General features: G+C 40.3%; 1 protein-coding gene across 5 annotated transcripts in view; it reads left to right on the plus strand.

Moving 5' to 3' along the window:
* The window catches only part of HERC2 (HECT and RLD domain containing E3 ubiquitin protein ligase 2), a 278,650-nt gene that overhangs the window by 245,356 nt on the left and 16,017 nt on the right, over positions 1-17,277 (plus strand). For all 5 annotated transcript variants that reach the window (XM_036876980.2, XM_036876984.2, XM_036876983.2 and 2 more), the window contains 3 exons: positions 7,239-7,453; positions 14,459-14,636; positions 15,187-15,348. In XM_036876980.2, the coding sequence (XP_036732875.2) occupies positions 7,239-7,453; positions 14,459-14,636; positions 15,187-15,348 (555 nt within the window). The remainder of the gene's footprint in view (positions 1-7,238; positions 7,454-14,458; positions 14,637-15,186; positions 15,349-17,277) is intronic.

Here is a 17,277-nt window from a genome sequence, read left to right on the forward strand (position 1 = left end):
TTGAAGTTGGGGAATGAGATCTTCCCAACTTTATTCTTCCTTATCAGGATTGCTTTGGCTATTCGGCGTCTTTGGTGTTTCCATATGAATTTTTGAACTATTTGTTCCAGTTCGTTGAAGAATGCTGTTGGTAATTTGGTAGGGATTGCATCGAATCTATTTTGCTTTAGGCAGGATGGCCATTTTGACGATACTAATTCTTCCTAGCCAAGAGCATGGGATGAGTTTCCATTTGTTAGTGTCCTCTTTAATTTCTCTTAAGAGTGTCTTACAGTTTTCAGGGTATAGGTCTTTCACTTCCTTGGTTAGGTTTATCCCTAGGTATTTTATTCTTTTTGATGCAATTGTGAATGGAATTGTTTTCCTGATTTCTCTTTCTATTAATTCATTGTTAGTGTATAGGAAAGCCTCAGATTTGTGTGTGTTGATTTTGTATCCTGCAACTTTGCGGTATTCTGATATCAATTCTAGTAGTTTTGGAGTGGAGTCTTTAGGGTTTTTTATGTACAATATCATGTCATCTGCAAATAGTGACAGTTTAACTTCTTCTTTACCAATCTGGATTCCTTGTATTTCTTTGTTTTGTCTAATTTATGTGGCTAGGACCTCCAGTACTATGTTGAATAACAGTGGGGAGAGTGGGCATCCCTGTCTAGTTCCCGATCTCAGAGGAAAAGCTTTCATCTTCTCACTGTTCAGTATGATGTTGACTGTGGTTTTATCATATATGGCCTTTATTATGTTGAGGTACTTGCCCTGTATACCCATTTTGTTGAGTTTTTATATCATGAATGGATGTTGAATTTTGTCAAATGCTTTTTCAGCATCTATGGAGATGATCATGTGGTTTTTGTCCTTCTTTTTCTTGATGTGGTGGATGATGTTGATGGATTTTCGAATGTTGTACCATCCTTGCATCCCTGAGATGAATCCCACTTGGTCATGGTGTATGATCCTTTTGATGTATTTTTGAATTCGGTTTGCTAATATTTTGTTGAGCATTTTTGCATCTATGTTCATCAGGGATATTGGTCTGTAATTTTCTTTTATGATGGGGTCTTTGCCTGGTTTTGGTATTAAAGTGGTGTTGGCTTCATAGAATGAGCTTGGTAGTATTCCCTCCTCTTCCATTTTTTGGAAAACTTTAAGGAGAATGGGTATTATGTCTTCTCTGTATGTCTGATAAAATTCCAAGGTAAATTCATCTGGCCCTGGGGTTTTGTTCTTGGGTTGTTTTTTGATTACCGCTTCAAGTTCTTTGCTGGTAATTGTTTTGTTTAGATTTTCTGTTTCTTCCTTGGTCAGTCTTGGATGATGGTATTTTTCTAGGAAGTTGTCCATCTCTTCTAGGATTTCCAGCTTGTTAGCATATAGGTTTTCATAGTAGTCTCTAAAAATTCTTTGCATTTCTGTGGGATCTGTCGTGACGTTTCCTTTCTCATTTCTGATTCTGTTAATGTGTGTTGATTCTCTTTTTCTCTTAGTACGTCTGGCTAGAGGCTTATCTATTTTATTTTCTCAAAGAACCAGCTCTTGGTTTCATTGATTTTTTTCTATTGTTTTATTCTTCTCAATTTTGTTTATTTCTTCTCTGACCTTTATTATGCCCCTCCTTCTGCTGACTTTAGGCTTCATTTGTTCTTCTTTTTCCAGTTGTGATAATTGTGAAGTTAGACTATTCATTTGGGTTTGTTCTTCCTTCTTTAAATATACCTGGATTGCCAAATACTTTCCTCTTAAGACTGCTTTCGCTGCGTCCCACGGAAGCTGGGGCTTTGTGTTGTTGTTGTCATTTGTTTCCATATATTGTTTGATCTCTATTTTAATTTGGTTGTTGATCCATTGATTATTTAGGAGCATGTTGTTAAGCCTCCATGTATTTGTGGGCCTTTTTGTTTTCTTTGTACAGTTTAGTTCTAGTTTTATACCTTTGTGGTCTGAAAAGTTGGTTGGTAGAATTTAGTCTTTTTGAATTTACTGAGGCTCTTTTTGTGGCCTGTGTATGTGGTCTATTCTGGAGAATGTTCCATGTGTATTTGAGAAGAATGTGTATCCTGTTGCTTTTGAATGTAGAGTTCTATAGATTTCTTTTAGGTCCATCTGTTCTAGCATGTTGTCAGTGCCTCTGTGTCCTTACTTATTTTCTGTCTGGTGGATCTGTCCTTTGGAGTGAGTGGTGTGTTGAAGTCTCCTAAAATGAATGCGTTGCATTCTATTTCCTCCTTTAGTTCTGTTAGTATTTGTTTCAGATATGCTGGTGCTCCTGTGTTGGGTGCATATATATTTATAGTGGTTATATCCTCTTGGACTGACCCCTTTATCATTATGTATTGTCCTTCTTTATCTCTTGTTACTTTCTTTGTTTTGAAGTCTATTTTGTCTGATACTAATACTGCAGCACCAGCTTTTTTCTCCTTGTTGTTTGCATGAAATATCTTTTTCCATCCCTTGAGTTTTAGTCTGTGCATGTCTTTGCGTTTGAGGTGAGTCTCTTGTAACTAGCATATAGATGCGTCTTGTTTTTTTATCCATTCAGTGCCTCTGTGTCTTTTGATTGGTGCCTTCAGTCCATTTACATTTAGCGTGATTATCGATAGATATGTAGTTATTGCCATTGCAGGCTTTTGATTTGTGGTTACCAAATGCTCAAGGTTAGTTTCCTTACTATCTAAGAGTCTAACTTAACTCACTTAATATGCTGTTACAAATACAATCTAAAGGTTCTTTTCTGTTTCTCCTCCTTTTTCTTCCTTCTCCATTCTTTATAATTAGGTATCATATTCTGTACTTTTTGTCTATCCCTTGACTGACTTTGGGGATAGTTAATTTAATTTTGCATTTGCTTAGTAATTAGCTGTTCTAGTTTCTTTACTGTGATTTTCTTACCTCTGGTGACAGCTATTAAACCTTATGAACACTTCCATCTATAGCAGTCCCTCCAAAATAGACTGCAGAGATTGTTTGTGGGAAGTAAATTCTCTCAGCTTTTCCTTATCTGGAAATTGTTTAATCCCTCCTTCAAATTTAAATGATAATCTTGCCAGATAATGTAATCTTGGTTCCAGGCCCTTCTGCCTCATGGCATTAAATACATCATGCCACTCCCTTCTGGCCTATAAGGTTTCTGCTGAGAAGTCTGTTGTTAGTCTGATGGGCTTTCCTTTGTATGTGATCTTATTTCTGCCTCTGGCTGCTTTTAACAGTCTATCCTCATCCTTGATCTTTCCCATTTTAATTACTATGTGCCTTGTTGTTGTCATCCTTGGGTCCTTGTGTTGGGAGATCTGTGGATCTCCATGGCCTGAGAGACTATCTCCTTCCCCAGATTGGGGAAGTTTTCAGCAACTACCTCCTCAAAGACACTTTCTATCCCTTTTTCTCTCTCTTCTTCTTCTGGTATCCTTATAATGCGAATATTGTTCCATTTGGATTGGTCACATAGTTCTCTCTATTCTTTCATCCTTAGAGATCCTTTTTTCTCTCTGTGCCTCAGCTTCTTTGTATTCCTCTTCTCTAGTTTCTATTTCATTTATTGTCTCCTCCACCGTATCCAACCTGCTTTTAATACCCTCCATCATGCTCTTAAGTGATTGGATCTCTGACCTGAATTCATTCCTGAGTTCTTGGATGTCTTTCCATACCTCCATGAGCATGTTGATGATTTTTATTTTGAACTCCCTTTCAGGAAGAGTCACGAGGTCCATGTCATTTAAATCATTCTCATGAGTTGTGTTAATAATTTTACTCTGGACAAGGTTCCTTTGGCGTTTCATGTTTGTCTATGGCGCCCTCTAGTTTCCAGAAGCCCTACTCTCTGGAGCTGCTCAGCCCCTGAAGCAATGTCGGGGGTCGCAGGGGAGCGGTACTGGTACTTGGGGGTAGGAAAGAGCTGTTCCCCGCCTCCTGGCTCCTGTGCCTGTCTCCACTGCCTGAACTAGTGGGCTGGGCACACAGATATAAGCTTTTGTCCTAGAGCAGCCGGATATGGATCCCTGCCTTCCAGCAGCAGCCGGAATCCCAGTCTCCCCAGGAGCTCTGCCTGTATTAACTTTCCAACCCGGTAGTCATGCGAGTCTCATGAAAGCACCATGAAATGCAGGTTTGTGCTCCCAGCGCAGATCTCCGGAGCGAGGTATTCAGCAGTCCCAGGCCTTCCACTCCCTCCCTGCTCCGTTTCTCTTCCTCCCGCCGGTGAGCTGGGGTCGGGGAGGGGCTTGGGTCCCACGGAGCCACAGCTCTGGTACGTTAGCCCGTTCGGGGAGGTCTGCTCTTTTCTCCAGGTGTGTGCAGTCTGACGCTGTCCTCTTTCCTGTTGCTCTCTCAGGATTAGTTGCGCCAACTGTATCTTCTAATTGTATCCAGTTTTAGGAGAAAGCCTCTGTCTCTCCTCTCTTTAATCCTCTATCCTGTTTTACATTTTTTTGGTTTGTGTTCAGGAATATTTTCCTTTGGATTTTTGGAGATCCACCATCATGAGTGCAGTCACCGTAATGTTCCTTCCTCTCTTATGCACTCCTTGTCTGATTTCAGTGCTTTATTAATATAACAGTTTGCATTTGCTGTCTCTCAGTTCTCTGGGTCAGGACTCTGGAGGTGGCTTAGCTTGGTCCTTCAGCCCAGACTCTTTAGCCAGGTGCAGTGGTCTCGGGGCTGCTGGGGACAATTGAGCTGCTGTCTGAGGCTGCCCTCAGTTGCCAGCCATTTCACAGTGTGTCAGCTGGCTTCATCACAGTGTACAAGGGAGAAGGGCAAGAGAGTGATTGCAGGACAGTCACAGTCTTGTGTGCCCTAATCCAGAAGTGACAGCCCATCCCTGTTGCCATATTACATCTATTAGAAGAGAGTCAGTGGGTCTTAGAATCCCATGTTTGAGATTTACACAAACCAGGGACACTTGGAAACTGCATCAGAGGCTGCCTTCCAAGAGTAGAAGGGTGGTGCTAGCTTCAGAAGGAGCAGTGATGTGTATCCCTCTTTCTCTGTTTGGCGAATTCTGTTCTTTTAGCCATTTCCTGGTTATTCTAACACAAGCCCATGCCCCTGATGACAGTTATTGTTATTATTGGTGTTGTTTTATATAGACCAAGTTTTTCTGGGTTCACCTAAGTATTACATACGTCATTGCTCTCTATTATTTTTTATGTCTCGGACCTCATATCTGTGACTTTTTTTTATTTTAAGCATATGTTTTTGATTTCCTTTACTAAGGGTGTTCTCTTGGTTAATCCTGTAATTGTTTTTGTTCATTTGAAAATACCTTAATTTTGTCCTTTTTCTAAAGTAAGTGTTGCAAACATTTCCTGTAAAGAGCATGTTAGTATTTTGGGCTGTTTGGATCATATGGTTTGTCTCAACTATGAAAGCAGCTGGTGGACCATATGTAAATGAATGTTTGTGGCTATGTTCCAATAAAACTTTATTTACAAAAATAGGTGGTAGGCCTCATTTGGCCCATAGGCTGTATGTACTTTGCAAACCCCTGTTCGAGAATATAAAATATTCAGTTGACTGTTATTTTCACTCAGCGTCTTAAAAGTTTTGTTCTTCTGTTTTTTGACCTTCATTGTTGCAAACAGGATGTTAGCAGCCTAATTTTTACCCAAATGACGGTAATAAATCTTTTCTCTATGGCTGCTTTTAAGATCTTTATTTAGCTATCTAACATTTTACAATGTATATTGAGAGGACAATTCCTTTCTATTTTTCCTACCCCTTTTTGTTTTGTTTTGTTTTTGCCAGGTAGTCAGGGGATGGAGGGTGGGGTTCCCAGCTCTGAGAAGTGGTCTTTGAACAACTCTCATAAATTTCCAGACATTGTTTCTTTCAAATATTGCTTCTCCCGTGTGTCCTGTATAGTCTCTCCCTGAGACTCCTGAGTTCTGCTTGCTGTCAGGTGAGAAGTCGGTCCTTTATATCCCTAACCCTTCTCTCATGTTTTCTCTTCTGTTTCTGTGCCATATGCTGGATGATTTCTTCAGATCCACCTTCTAGTCCTCTGATCTCTCTTTCCCTATTTATAATCTGCTGTGTAATACATCTGGGTTTTTTATTTCAATTATCTTCGTACTTTCTGAAAGTTCTGCTTTGGATTATTTTAGTATCCCTTATTCCTCGGGAGTACTTTCAAGCTTTTATTTTTTAAACATACTGGACTTTTGTTCTTCTGACTCTCACTCATGGTGCCTTCTTATCTTTTGTATGATGTGAATTTTTAAAAGTGTGAGCTGACCATTTCCTTTAGAGAATTTTCCATAGAAATTCTATGAGGCCTAGTTTGAAATCACTCATCAAAAGAGAATGTATAACCTTCGGGTACTACCAGCCTAAGACATTGTGAATTAAATCCTCTACCTAAAGAACTTAACCATGGATAGCTTAAATTCAGACTGAAACCAATGCAGTGATCTGCTTTTGTAGTCGTAATTCTCAGGAGAGAGTCCGCCTCACTTGGGGCTGAGCTGGAGGAAAGCGGCTTTCCTTGTTCCCAAGTGTCTTCCACAGTCCGGGGGAGGGAGGAGCCCCGGGGAGCCACACCTCTGGCAGGGGGTCTCCTAAGGGGCCTCACATCAGGAGCTTGAGGTCCTCAGTGTCCTCCCTGGGGAGCCGGCTGTGGGGCCCATTTTCCTGCCACGGTTGGTCTCACGTCCTCCCTTGGCCCTTGAGGTTCCCTTGCCGTCGCGTCAGGGCAGCAGCACCCCGGGGACAGCACCTGACAGCATGTTCGTGGGGGTGCCTGAGCCATATTTGGAAATGGCGGTCTCGTTTGTTTTGACTAATGAGTTGCTTTTTGTGTCCCAAAACAATAACTACCCACTTAGAAGGAAAGAAAAATAGTGTCTTCTATTGTGTGACTTATATGCTGCCTTGCTGAAAATTTATAGTTTTTCTGTGTGTTTTTTTGAGGGATTTACATGTAGTAGATAATTAAATCTTTTTTAATTTTATTGACATTAATTGTCATTAGTATTGTTGGCAAAAAGGGAAATGCTTCCAGGGAAAAGATGTTACTTTCAAAATACATTTTGTCAATGCAGGATTTCTAATAGTCTTAACCTTTTCTTTGATTTTTAGAGCTCTGTTAAGGCAGGAATAAAGTCTTAAACATTCCCGTGATTTTTAATTTAAATTTCTTTTCTCTGTGATAAAAATCTCTAGAGTATTTATGGGTTTATTAATTACTAAGATAGAGGGATATTTAGATAAAAATCTGATGTTTATATTACTTTTCCTTGTCTTAGCTGTATGCCACTGGGTACGGTGCAGGCGGCAGACTAGGAATTGGAGGGACGGAGTCAGTGTCTACCCCAACATTACTTGAATCCATTCAGCATGTGTTTATTAAGAAAGTAGCTGTGAACTCGGGAGGAAAACACTGTCTTGCCCTCTCTTCTGAAGGAGAAGTTTACTCTTGGGGTGAGGCCGAAGATGGGAAGCTGGGCCATGGCAACAGAAGGTATTATGTGGGAACCTCATCTCCAGTGTTATACTTCCCGTCCCCTGGTGTTTGTTTGCTTTAATTCTTGTAGAGTGTATTGGCACTGCATTTTTCAGAACCTGAACAGTAATCTACTCAAATGTCAGTGACTCATTTGGCAAAATTAAGTTCATGCGCCACTGTGTGGGCTTGGCCTGCATAACTCCTGTACTAACTATTGTGAACTGCTTTCTGTCCTTCTGTCCCAAGTTCCCTTCCCTCATCCCAAGTAATTCCCTGAATCATGCTGGCATTTTGGTGATGCGGTATGTAAACAGGAAATGGCAGGAGTAAGGGGAAAGGAACACACAAATGATGCAGTTTTTTAAAGTGAGCAGCCAAACACACTAGTTTTTCAAAATTAATGGAAACTATCTACTGTGTTGGAGTATCAGGGACCTTCATGTCTGAAATGACTAAAGCTCTAGAGAAAATACATGAAATAACAGCCCTAAAGACATTGGTTAATAAACAGTGAAGTCACACACAGAGATCTGTGGCGGTAAATGCTGATAATTGTGTGTGTGAGGAGAATAACTGAGAGGCCAAGGACAAACCACCCAGAAGGATGAGGAGGCACACACCCCAGAGCTCCCGGAGGACAGGCTGGAGCTGCTCCTAAGCCCTTACAGTCCCCAGGGCATTAGTCAGAGAACTGAGAGTGATGTTGTGCCAAAGTGTGGGGGGGATTAGCTGTAGGCTAATGGTGCCTCTGACCTACCAATAAAGCTTAAAAGCAAGACCTGAAAGGATTAAACTGTTCATGAGTAACTAAACCATACTGTAGAGATTAAAGCTCAAAAACATTTTTATGACTACAAACATTTCAAGCACCCAGCAAGATAGAAACTTAACAAGGCTTTGCATTTAATGAAAAATTACCAGGCATGTGTCTCTTTAATAACTAGTGTTGGGTAATTGGATATTCAAATATAAAAGAATGAAAATGGACCCTTATCTCACACCACTCACAAAAATTAACTCAGAATGGATGGCTTAAAGACTTTAATGTCAGATCTGAAACCATAAAACTCCTAGAAGAAAACACAGGGAAAAATTCCTTGTCATGGGTCTTGGCCATTATTTTGGGGGGTGTAACAACAAAAAAGCACCAAAAGCAAAAATTAGCAAGTGGGACTGTGTCACACTAAAAAGCTTCTGCACAGCAAAAAAAAAAAAAAAAAAAACAAAGTAAAAAGACAACCTATGGAACAAGAGGAAATATTTGCTAAATATAATTGGTAAGGGGTTAATATCCAGAATATATAAGGAACTCATGCAACTTAGTAGCAAAAATAAGTAAATAAATAACCCAGTTAATGAATAGGCAAAGGCTCTGAATAGACATTTCCCCCAAAGAAGACGTGTAGGTGGCCAGCAGGTATATGAAGAGTGGCTCAGTGTCAGTAATCATCAAGGAAATGCAAATCAAAATCCATGAGGTATCACCTCACACCTGTTAGAATGGCCATCATTAAGAAGATGCCTGGTGAGGATGTGCAGACAGGGGAACCTTATGTACTATTGGTGGGATTATAAATTGGTCCAGCCACTATCGAAACCAGTATGGAGGCTCCTCAAAAAATTAAAAATGGAAATAACATGTGATCCAGCAATCCCACTTCTGGGTATATATGAAGAAAATAAAGTTACTATCTCAAGAATATATCTGCATCCATGTTCATTGCAGTGTTATTCACCATTGCCAGGATACAGAAACAAACCGAGTGTTCATCAGTGGATGAATGGGTAAAGAGTATGTGGTATGTGTATGTAGTGGAATATTCAGCCATAAAAATAGAAATCCTGCCATTTCTGACAACATGGATGAATCTGAGAACATTATGCCAAGGGAAATGAGTCAGACAATGACAAATACTACATGATCTCACTTATACGTAGAATCTTAACAAAGCTGAACTGAGAAAAAGAGAGTAGATTGGTGGTTGTCAGGGCCTGGGAGTGGGGAAAAGGGAGAAGTTGGTCAAAGGGTACAAACTTCCAGTATAAGGTGAATAAATTCAGCATGGTGACTGTAGTTAACAATAGAGTCTTGTATAAAGTTGCTAAAAAAGTAGACTTTAAATGTTCTTTCTAAGCAAACTTAAGTAATTATGTGAGCTGGTGGGTGCATTAGCTAACCATTTTGTGGCAATCATTTCACAGTGTAGCAAATCATTATACACCTTAAACTTCCTAATGTTATATGTCGATTACGTCTTAATGAAGTGAAAAAATAATTATCAGGCATGCAAAAGAACAGGAAAATACAATCCACGTAAGGAGGAAAGTCAGTGATTTGAAACTTTCTTAGAAATGACACAAGTGAATTACTATATAAGAACATTAAAACATTTATTTTTAACCACATGCTATATCTTGAAGAAACTATAAGAAACTAGAGGGAAAACTTAAACATGCTAGACAGAGACTGAAAGATTTTATTTTAATGCCCAAATCATAGTCCTGAAGATGAAAAATATAATAGCTGAGGTGAAAAATATGGGGCATGAGGCTAATGACACATTAAACATTGCTGAAGAAAAAGATCAGTGAACTTGAAGACAAAACAATAGAAATTACCCAAAATGAACCAGAAGAAAAAGTACATAAAATGAACAAAGCATCAGTGAGTTGTGGACAACCTCAAAGGACCTAATATATGCATGATTGGAGTCAACAAAGGAGATGATGACAGGGAATTTTTGAAGAAATAATGACTAAAAATTTTCCAATTTTAAACTCAAAAGCTCAAGATGCTCACAGAACCCTGAGCAAAAGAAACATGAAGGAAACTACAAGACAGTTGATAAAAGACAGAATCATAAAAACAGCCATAAGGAGAAAATTATATTAATGTTTAGGAAAAAAAGTAGAGGATGACAGCAGATTTCTTACAGGAAACAGTGCAAGTTAGAAAACAGTGGAAATACTAAAAATGAAAGTAACTGTTAACTCAGAGTTTTTTTACCCAGTGAAAATATATTTTCAAGAATGAAGTTGAAGTAGGTTTAGTCAGACACACAAAAGAAAGCATTAAACTCCTGCAGACCTGCACAACAGAAATTTTAAAAGGATTATTTCAAACAGAAGGAAAATGATATCCTGTGGAATCACGGGTCTATACAAATGAATGAGGAAATTACTACCTTGCTTAATATGGCTTTTTTTACTTACTACCTAAATCTCTTTTCAGAGATAGTTGAATGTTTCAAGGTTATAATGAAAATCAACTGAGTTGCTTGAAACATGTCAATTATGTCTTAATGATGAAACATATATACAGGAAAACATGACTAACAGAGGTTTGGGGGATAGGAAATGGAAGTGTACTGTTGTGATTGTTTATAGTGTATGTGATGTAGTGTGTGACTTCAGACTAAGCTGTAGCAGTTAGGGATATATCCTACACACTCTAAAGCATCCACTAAAATAATGTAATGGAAAGTTTTATCTAATAAGACAGCAAAGCAATTAAAGTGAAATCATGAAACATAGTCAAAAGAAAGAAAAATGGAATAAATAAATGGGACAAATAGAAAACAAATTGCAAGACACAAATATAAACTGAGATATATTAACAATCAGATCAAATGTAAATGATCTAAACACCCCAATTAAAAGTCAGATTGGGTATAAAAGCAAGATAAAACAATATGCTGCCCAAAGGGAACCTCTCTTATATAGACACATGAATAGATTAAAAAGGAAAAGGTGGGAAAATACATACTAGGGAATCAGGGGGGTCTAATACTAATTTTTAAAAAAGCTGGAATGCCTGTATTAATATCATACCAAGTGGATTTCACAGCAGGGACTATTGAGAGAGATAAAATGGGTCATTTTATAATGATGAAGTGGTCAGTTCAAGAGGACATAATAATCCTAAATGTTTACACAACTACTAATAATAGACCTTCCAAGTATATGAAATTAAACAAAATGACAGTTGCAAGGAGAAATAGACAAATCCATAACTGTAGTTGGAGATTTTAACACTCCTCCCTCAATTAATGATAGAACAAGTAGATAGAAACTGTCAGTTATAAGACTTGAACAACTCTACCAACCAACTTGAATCAGTTGCCATTTGTAGAACATTCTGTATAACAAAGCACATTCTTTTCAAGTGCAAATGGAATAACTGCCAATACAGATCGGAATTTAGGCCGGAAAACAAATCTCATACATCAGAAGTATTCAAGTTATACAAAATATATTCCCTGACCACAATGAAATTAGTTAGAAACCGATAACAATAATACCCTGGAAAAAGCAAATAAAATATTTAAAAGTAACTGATGGGTCAAAGAATGAATCAGAGATGAATTTGAAGTAATTTTGACCTGAGTGAAAATGAAACAGCATGTAAAAATGTGTGGGATCCAGCAAAGGCACTCCTTAGAAGAGACTTACAGCATAAAATGCTTTTTTATAAAAGGAAGATGGCCTCCAAACAATGACTTCCCTTTCTGCCTTCAGAAAGTAGAACAAGGACAGTAATGAGCATGTTTCATCACCACAAAATGTACAGTTCATTGAAAGAAGTATAATGAACAAATTTATGCCAAAAATTCAGCTTTTCAGATGGAATGGAAGCATTCCTCATAAGACCAGGTTCTTTAAAGCTCACTCAAAGAGAAACAGATGACTCAAATGACCCTGTGCCTAAGAAATGGAGTTTCCCACAAATAAATCACCAGGACCAGATGAGTGGTGATTCCCTCCACATGTGTGAATAGCAGATAATGTCAATTCTTCACAAACCATTTTAGAAAACTGGGGAGGGAATTCTCCCCAACTCATTTTTTTGAGGACAGCTTTATTTTTGTACCAAAACTAGACTCATGATGGTTACATGAGTGTATGCACATGTCAAAATTCATCAAGTTGTACACTTAAGATTTATGCATCTTATTTACCCCACTATAAAAAGTTTTAAAAGAACTGAAAAAAACCCTCAAAACTAGACTCAGATATTATTAGGGCAATACAGACCAGTATCCTTTATGAACATAGATATAAAAAATTCTTCACATTTTAGAAAATGGAATCCAACAATATATATATAAAAGGATAATACAACCTGACCAAGTGAAGTTTATGCCAGAAATTGCAAAACTGTTCTAAAGATAAAAAATTAATCAGTGTGAAAAGAAAACCATATGACCATCTCAGTGTATGATGGGAAGAAAACACTTGCCGAGCTTCAACATCTGTTCTGAAAAAACTTTCACCCATCTAGGAATAAAAGAGAACTTCCTTAACCTGATAAAGGGTGTCTCTGTTTAATCTGGGGCTAATACAGCACTTAATGATGACAGACTGAAGCTGTCCCTAACTTAGATAGCAAAACAAAGGTACCTGCTGTCACCATTTATGGCCAACATGTATTGCTCTTCTGGCATGTGTAGTGTAGCAGTACAAAGAAATAAGATGAAAAGAGAATTTAAGTTATTTACACATAACATGATTGCTTATATGGAAAATCTGATGGTGTCTACAGAAAAGCTAGAATTAATAAGTGAGGTTAGGGTTGCAGGATAGAAGCTCAGTAAATGAAAGTCATTTGTATGTCTTTATACATGTATGTTTGCACTCAGAAATTAAAATTTGAAACTACAGTTTACATTAACCATAGCCCCCCACCTCTACCCCCACGATGGACACAGGGATGAATTTGACCCAGAAATATGGGTGACTTATAGATGTAAAACTACAGGATATTACTGAGAGAAATTTTAGAAGACCTGAAATCATGGAGTATACTGTGTTCATGGATTAAAAGGCTCAATATTGTTGATTTGTTGGTTTTCCCCCAAATCAACCTACAGGTTTGGTCCCTTCCAGATCAAAATTTCTGTATGATTTGACAAGCTGATTGTAAAATTCATATGGAAATGCAAAGTACTTAGAATAGTCAAAACAGCTTTGAAAATGGGGAGCAAAGGTGGAGTACTGACACTTCAGACTTCAAGCTCATTTTAAAGCTGCGGTAATCAAGACAGTGCTGTTGGTGTTAAGAGAGATCAGTCGGTCAGTGGGGTAGAAGAGGAAGTCCAAAATGTGCCCACAAACACTGATGCAGGGGCTGTGGGAAAAATGGAACTGGATTTATTTCCCAGAGTTTCCAATGTACCATTTGCAAAAGTGCAAGTCATGAAGGGAAGCCTTTCAGCAAATGGTTTTGAGCAGTTGAAAAACCTTATGGCAAGTAAGGAACTTAAATTCTTATCTTGACCTTATCCAAAATTAACTCAAAATATTTCATAGTCATAAAAGTAAAACCTAAAACTGAAAACTTCTGGAAGAAAACATGAGAGAAAACCTTTGTGACTGTAGCAGAATATCCTACATGAGACTTAATATAAAGACACCATTAAGAAATTGAACAGATGTGCTTCGCACCGTGGGAAAGCCTGTCTCTGGTCATCCATCTGAGGCTTACATCCAGACTTACTACAAACTCAATGACAAGAAAACAGGAGTGTTGTCACTGCTTGCTGCATCTTAGGGTAATTGATGTTCATATGCTAAAACTCCTTAAATGAATGCTGATTTATAGTTAGGGTAGGTAACCTGTTTCTTAAAGGGCCAGATAGTAATACATATTTCAAGCCAGCCATAGACAGTCTCTGTTGTACAGGCTTCTTTCAGGTTTTTTTTTAATAACCCTTTAAAAATCCAAGACTCATTTTCAGCTCCCTGGCCTTTAAAAAACAGGCCATGGGCCAGACATGGTTCAGACGGAAAGATCTCCTACTCTCTGGCATCAGGGCAGCTGGTGTGAAAGGAGATGGATAGGAAAGTAAGAAATTTTGAGTTCAGGACTGGATGATTCTTCTGGATTGATTTAATAATTGAGTTGAAGGATGTAGATTGAGAGGTTGAGTAGGTGAGCAGGAAACCAGAAATCATTTAATACATTTAAGCTACTTAAGAATAAAACTATATTTCAGTTCTCTTTGGTGACCTCTTTTGCAGTCCGTGTGACCGCCCTCGTGTCATTGAGTCTCTGAGAGGAATCGAGGTGGCTGACGTCGCTGCTGGAGGCGCCCACAGTGCCTGCGTCACTGCAGCCGGGGGCCTGTACACATGGGGCAAAGGCCGGTACGGCCGCCTGGGGCACAGTGACAGTGAGGACCAGTTAAAGCCAAAGCTGGTGAGGAGGCGCCTGGAGAAGGTGCTTGGAGGCGTGGGGGCCCAGGGGTGCTTTAAGGGGGCTTGCTGTTGTCATTATGATCTTTAAAAGTCACAAGTATTCCCTGTTCTAGATTCTTTGTAGTTTTAGAGTTGATGGTCTTAGCCTCATTAATGTGCAAGTAGGTTTGTATTCCATGGGTTATTTAGATAGGATAATATTTGAAATATCTTTTGATTTATATTAGTAAATATTACTTGGCCTCCAGCTAAATGCTTTGGCTTCTGGAAGGCCTGTTGTGCTTTGGGTGATGCAGTGGGGGGAAGAAGCAGCCTTCCTGGTGTGGTAGGACTGGCTCATGGGGGACACTGATTCCTGCCTCCTACAGTTAGATGTGTAGAATTCAAGTAGATGAAGGTATTTCTCTCTTACAGAATTATTAAAATTACCTGTTCTTTATAAAGGTATAAAGCAGGCACCTCTTGCACAAAAAGCATCATAGCAGTTTAAATTCTTTCCTTGATAAACCTTTCTGGTGTCATCAGATAAACTTGGCCCCTTTTCTCTGAAGGTGGAGGCCCTGCAGGGCCACCATGTGGTTGACGTTGCCTGTGGCAGTGGAGATGCCCAGACCCTGTGCCTCACCGACGACGATACTGTGTGGTCCTGGGGGGATGGGGACTACGGCAAGCTCGGCAGAGGAGGCAGCGACGGCTGCAAAGTACCAATGAAGGTATTTCTCTTGACACCACAGGAGGAGGGTTCCTTTCCTAGGCTCCCAGGACAGTGGGTGTCACTGTCCTCTCCCACTCTGCATGCTTCTTAGGAGGAGTTCAACCTCAGCTTTACCTTCTTGGCAAAGAATGTAATGGGTAACTGGATAGAAAGTGAAAGGCCTAAAGGTATTAAAATATTTTAAGTGCTGTTTGTGCTACCTTGGAAAATGTATGTAATCTGTAGTTTTATTAGGTATGTAGACCTGTTTGAGGAAAAAGATAACAAATTGTTCATCATTTTCAGTCTACAGAAATCTGTAGCTGTGGAATGTAATAGTACTTCTTAAAAGGGGTGCATCTGGCTTAGCCAGAGGCTCTGTTGGGTGGGTGTCCTGTGAGAGGCCCAGTGAAGAGGGTTGGGGTCAGACTGCTTTGCTCCATATGCCCGTGGGATGCTGCAGGTCCTTGATTCTGGGAGACGGTCTTTTGCCTTTGTGAATGGGCAGTTGGCAGAGGAGTTCATTGGTGTGTTTAGATCATGGGCTGCCTAGCACCCTGCAGTGTGTGAACATGACAGGGCTGTTTGGCTGAGGTGCTTTGCCGTGACCTTGGGAATTGTCTGTGCTGTGAAGGAAACTAGAAGCTGTCCTCCGCTGGGTGTTCCGTCCTGTTTGGGCTCTGAGACTGCACATGTGGACTTGGCACAGGCAGCCCTGGGGGTACAGTATTCCACTAGAGGCCTCCTCACAGGGACAGGAGCCACAGCTGGAACCACAGAACTTTTCTTCCCAGAGCTATACTGCCCTGTACAGTAGCCACCAGCCTCACATGGCACTGTAAGTTTAAATTTAACTCAATTAAGAATAAGTGAAATTACATCCCACTCCCTCGCTCACACTGGTCACATATTGCATGGGCTCAGTAGCTGTGTGTGGCCGGTGGCTTCCATACTGGACAGTGTGGACACAGCCGTGTTCTCTTCACTGTAGAGTGGTTTGGGTGGGTGCTGCCAGAGCCAAATCCTGGTGAAGAGGCCATGCTGCACCCTGCACGCTGGCTGGCTGCTGGAAAACCAGGAGCTCAGGGCTGCTCCCTTGTCCTTACCACCCCTTGCTCTTTTTATCTTACAGGTGTACAGTGTTGTAGCCATGTCACAGGTTACTTAAGGTTTCCACATTCATCAAAAATTGTGGACTTGTGCTCCTTCAAGGATTAGGCTGTTGGGCATTGTGGGGGATGGAGACTGTTACTGATGTGATCATGACTGGATGGGGATGAGTGGAGAACTAGTTAAGGGAATTAATCATTTAATTTTTTAAATTTAAATTTAAAATCTATTATGAGAACTTAAGTGTCAGCACAGTCACAGGTCATAAGGAGCATAGCTTGCCTGGGCGAGGAAGGATGACTAGGTAAGTGAGCCCCAGTCAGACCTCAGAGGGCTGGCCTTGAAGGGTGCAGGCCTCCCAGGCAGCAGGGCCGAGTGAGCCCCAGTGAGACCTCGGGAGGCTGGCTTTGAAGGGTGCAGGCCCCTTAGGCAGCAGGGCTGAGTGGAAGTGGGCCTGGCCAAGGTCATGTTTCATTTGGATTCACCTGGAGGGATGGCCAGGCATGTCTGGAGGCCAGAAACCTTGTCCTCTGGGCCAACCCCATCTCCTGCTACGCCTCCCTGTGGGCCCATGGGGTCTGAGAGGGCTGGAGGGCAGGTGAGAAGTGCAGGGTCCCCACATGACACAGAAATGAAGCTGAAAGAGCAGAATCTGGGGAAAGTGGTCGCAGACCTTCAGCTGTGACCTACCCCTTCCCCGTGACACACACTGGGTCCCCTGTAGAGGCACGGGCTCACAGCCATGTGTCAGCAGGTGCACCTTCAGAGCCTGGGCTCTTGCTTCTCCTGAGAATGCACACTTGGGTAAGTAGAGGAGCCCTTGAGGTTGAGTCGGCTG

The sequence above is a fragment of the Manis pentadactyla genome, chromosome 18 (genome assembly GCF_030020395.1).
Source record: "Manis pentadactyla isolate mManPen7 chromosome 18, mManPen7.hap1, whole genome shotgun sequence".
Classification (NCBI taxonomy): Eukaryota; Metazoa; Chordata; class Mammalia; order Pholidota; family Manidae; genus Manis; species Manis pentadactyla.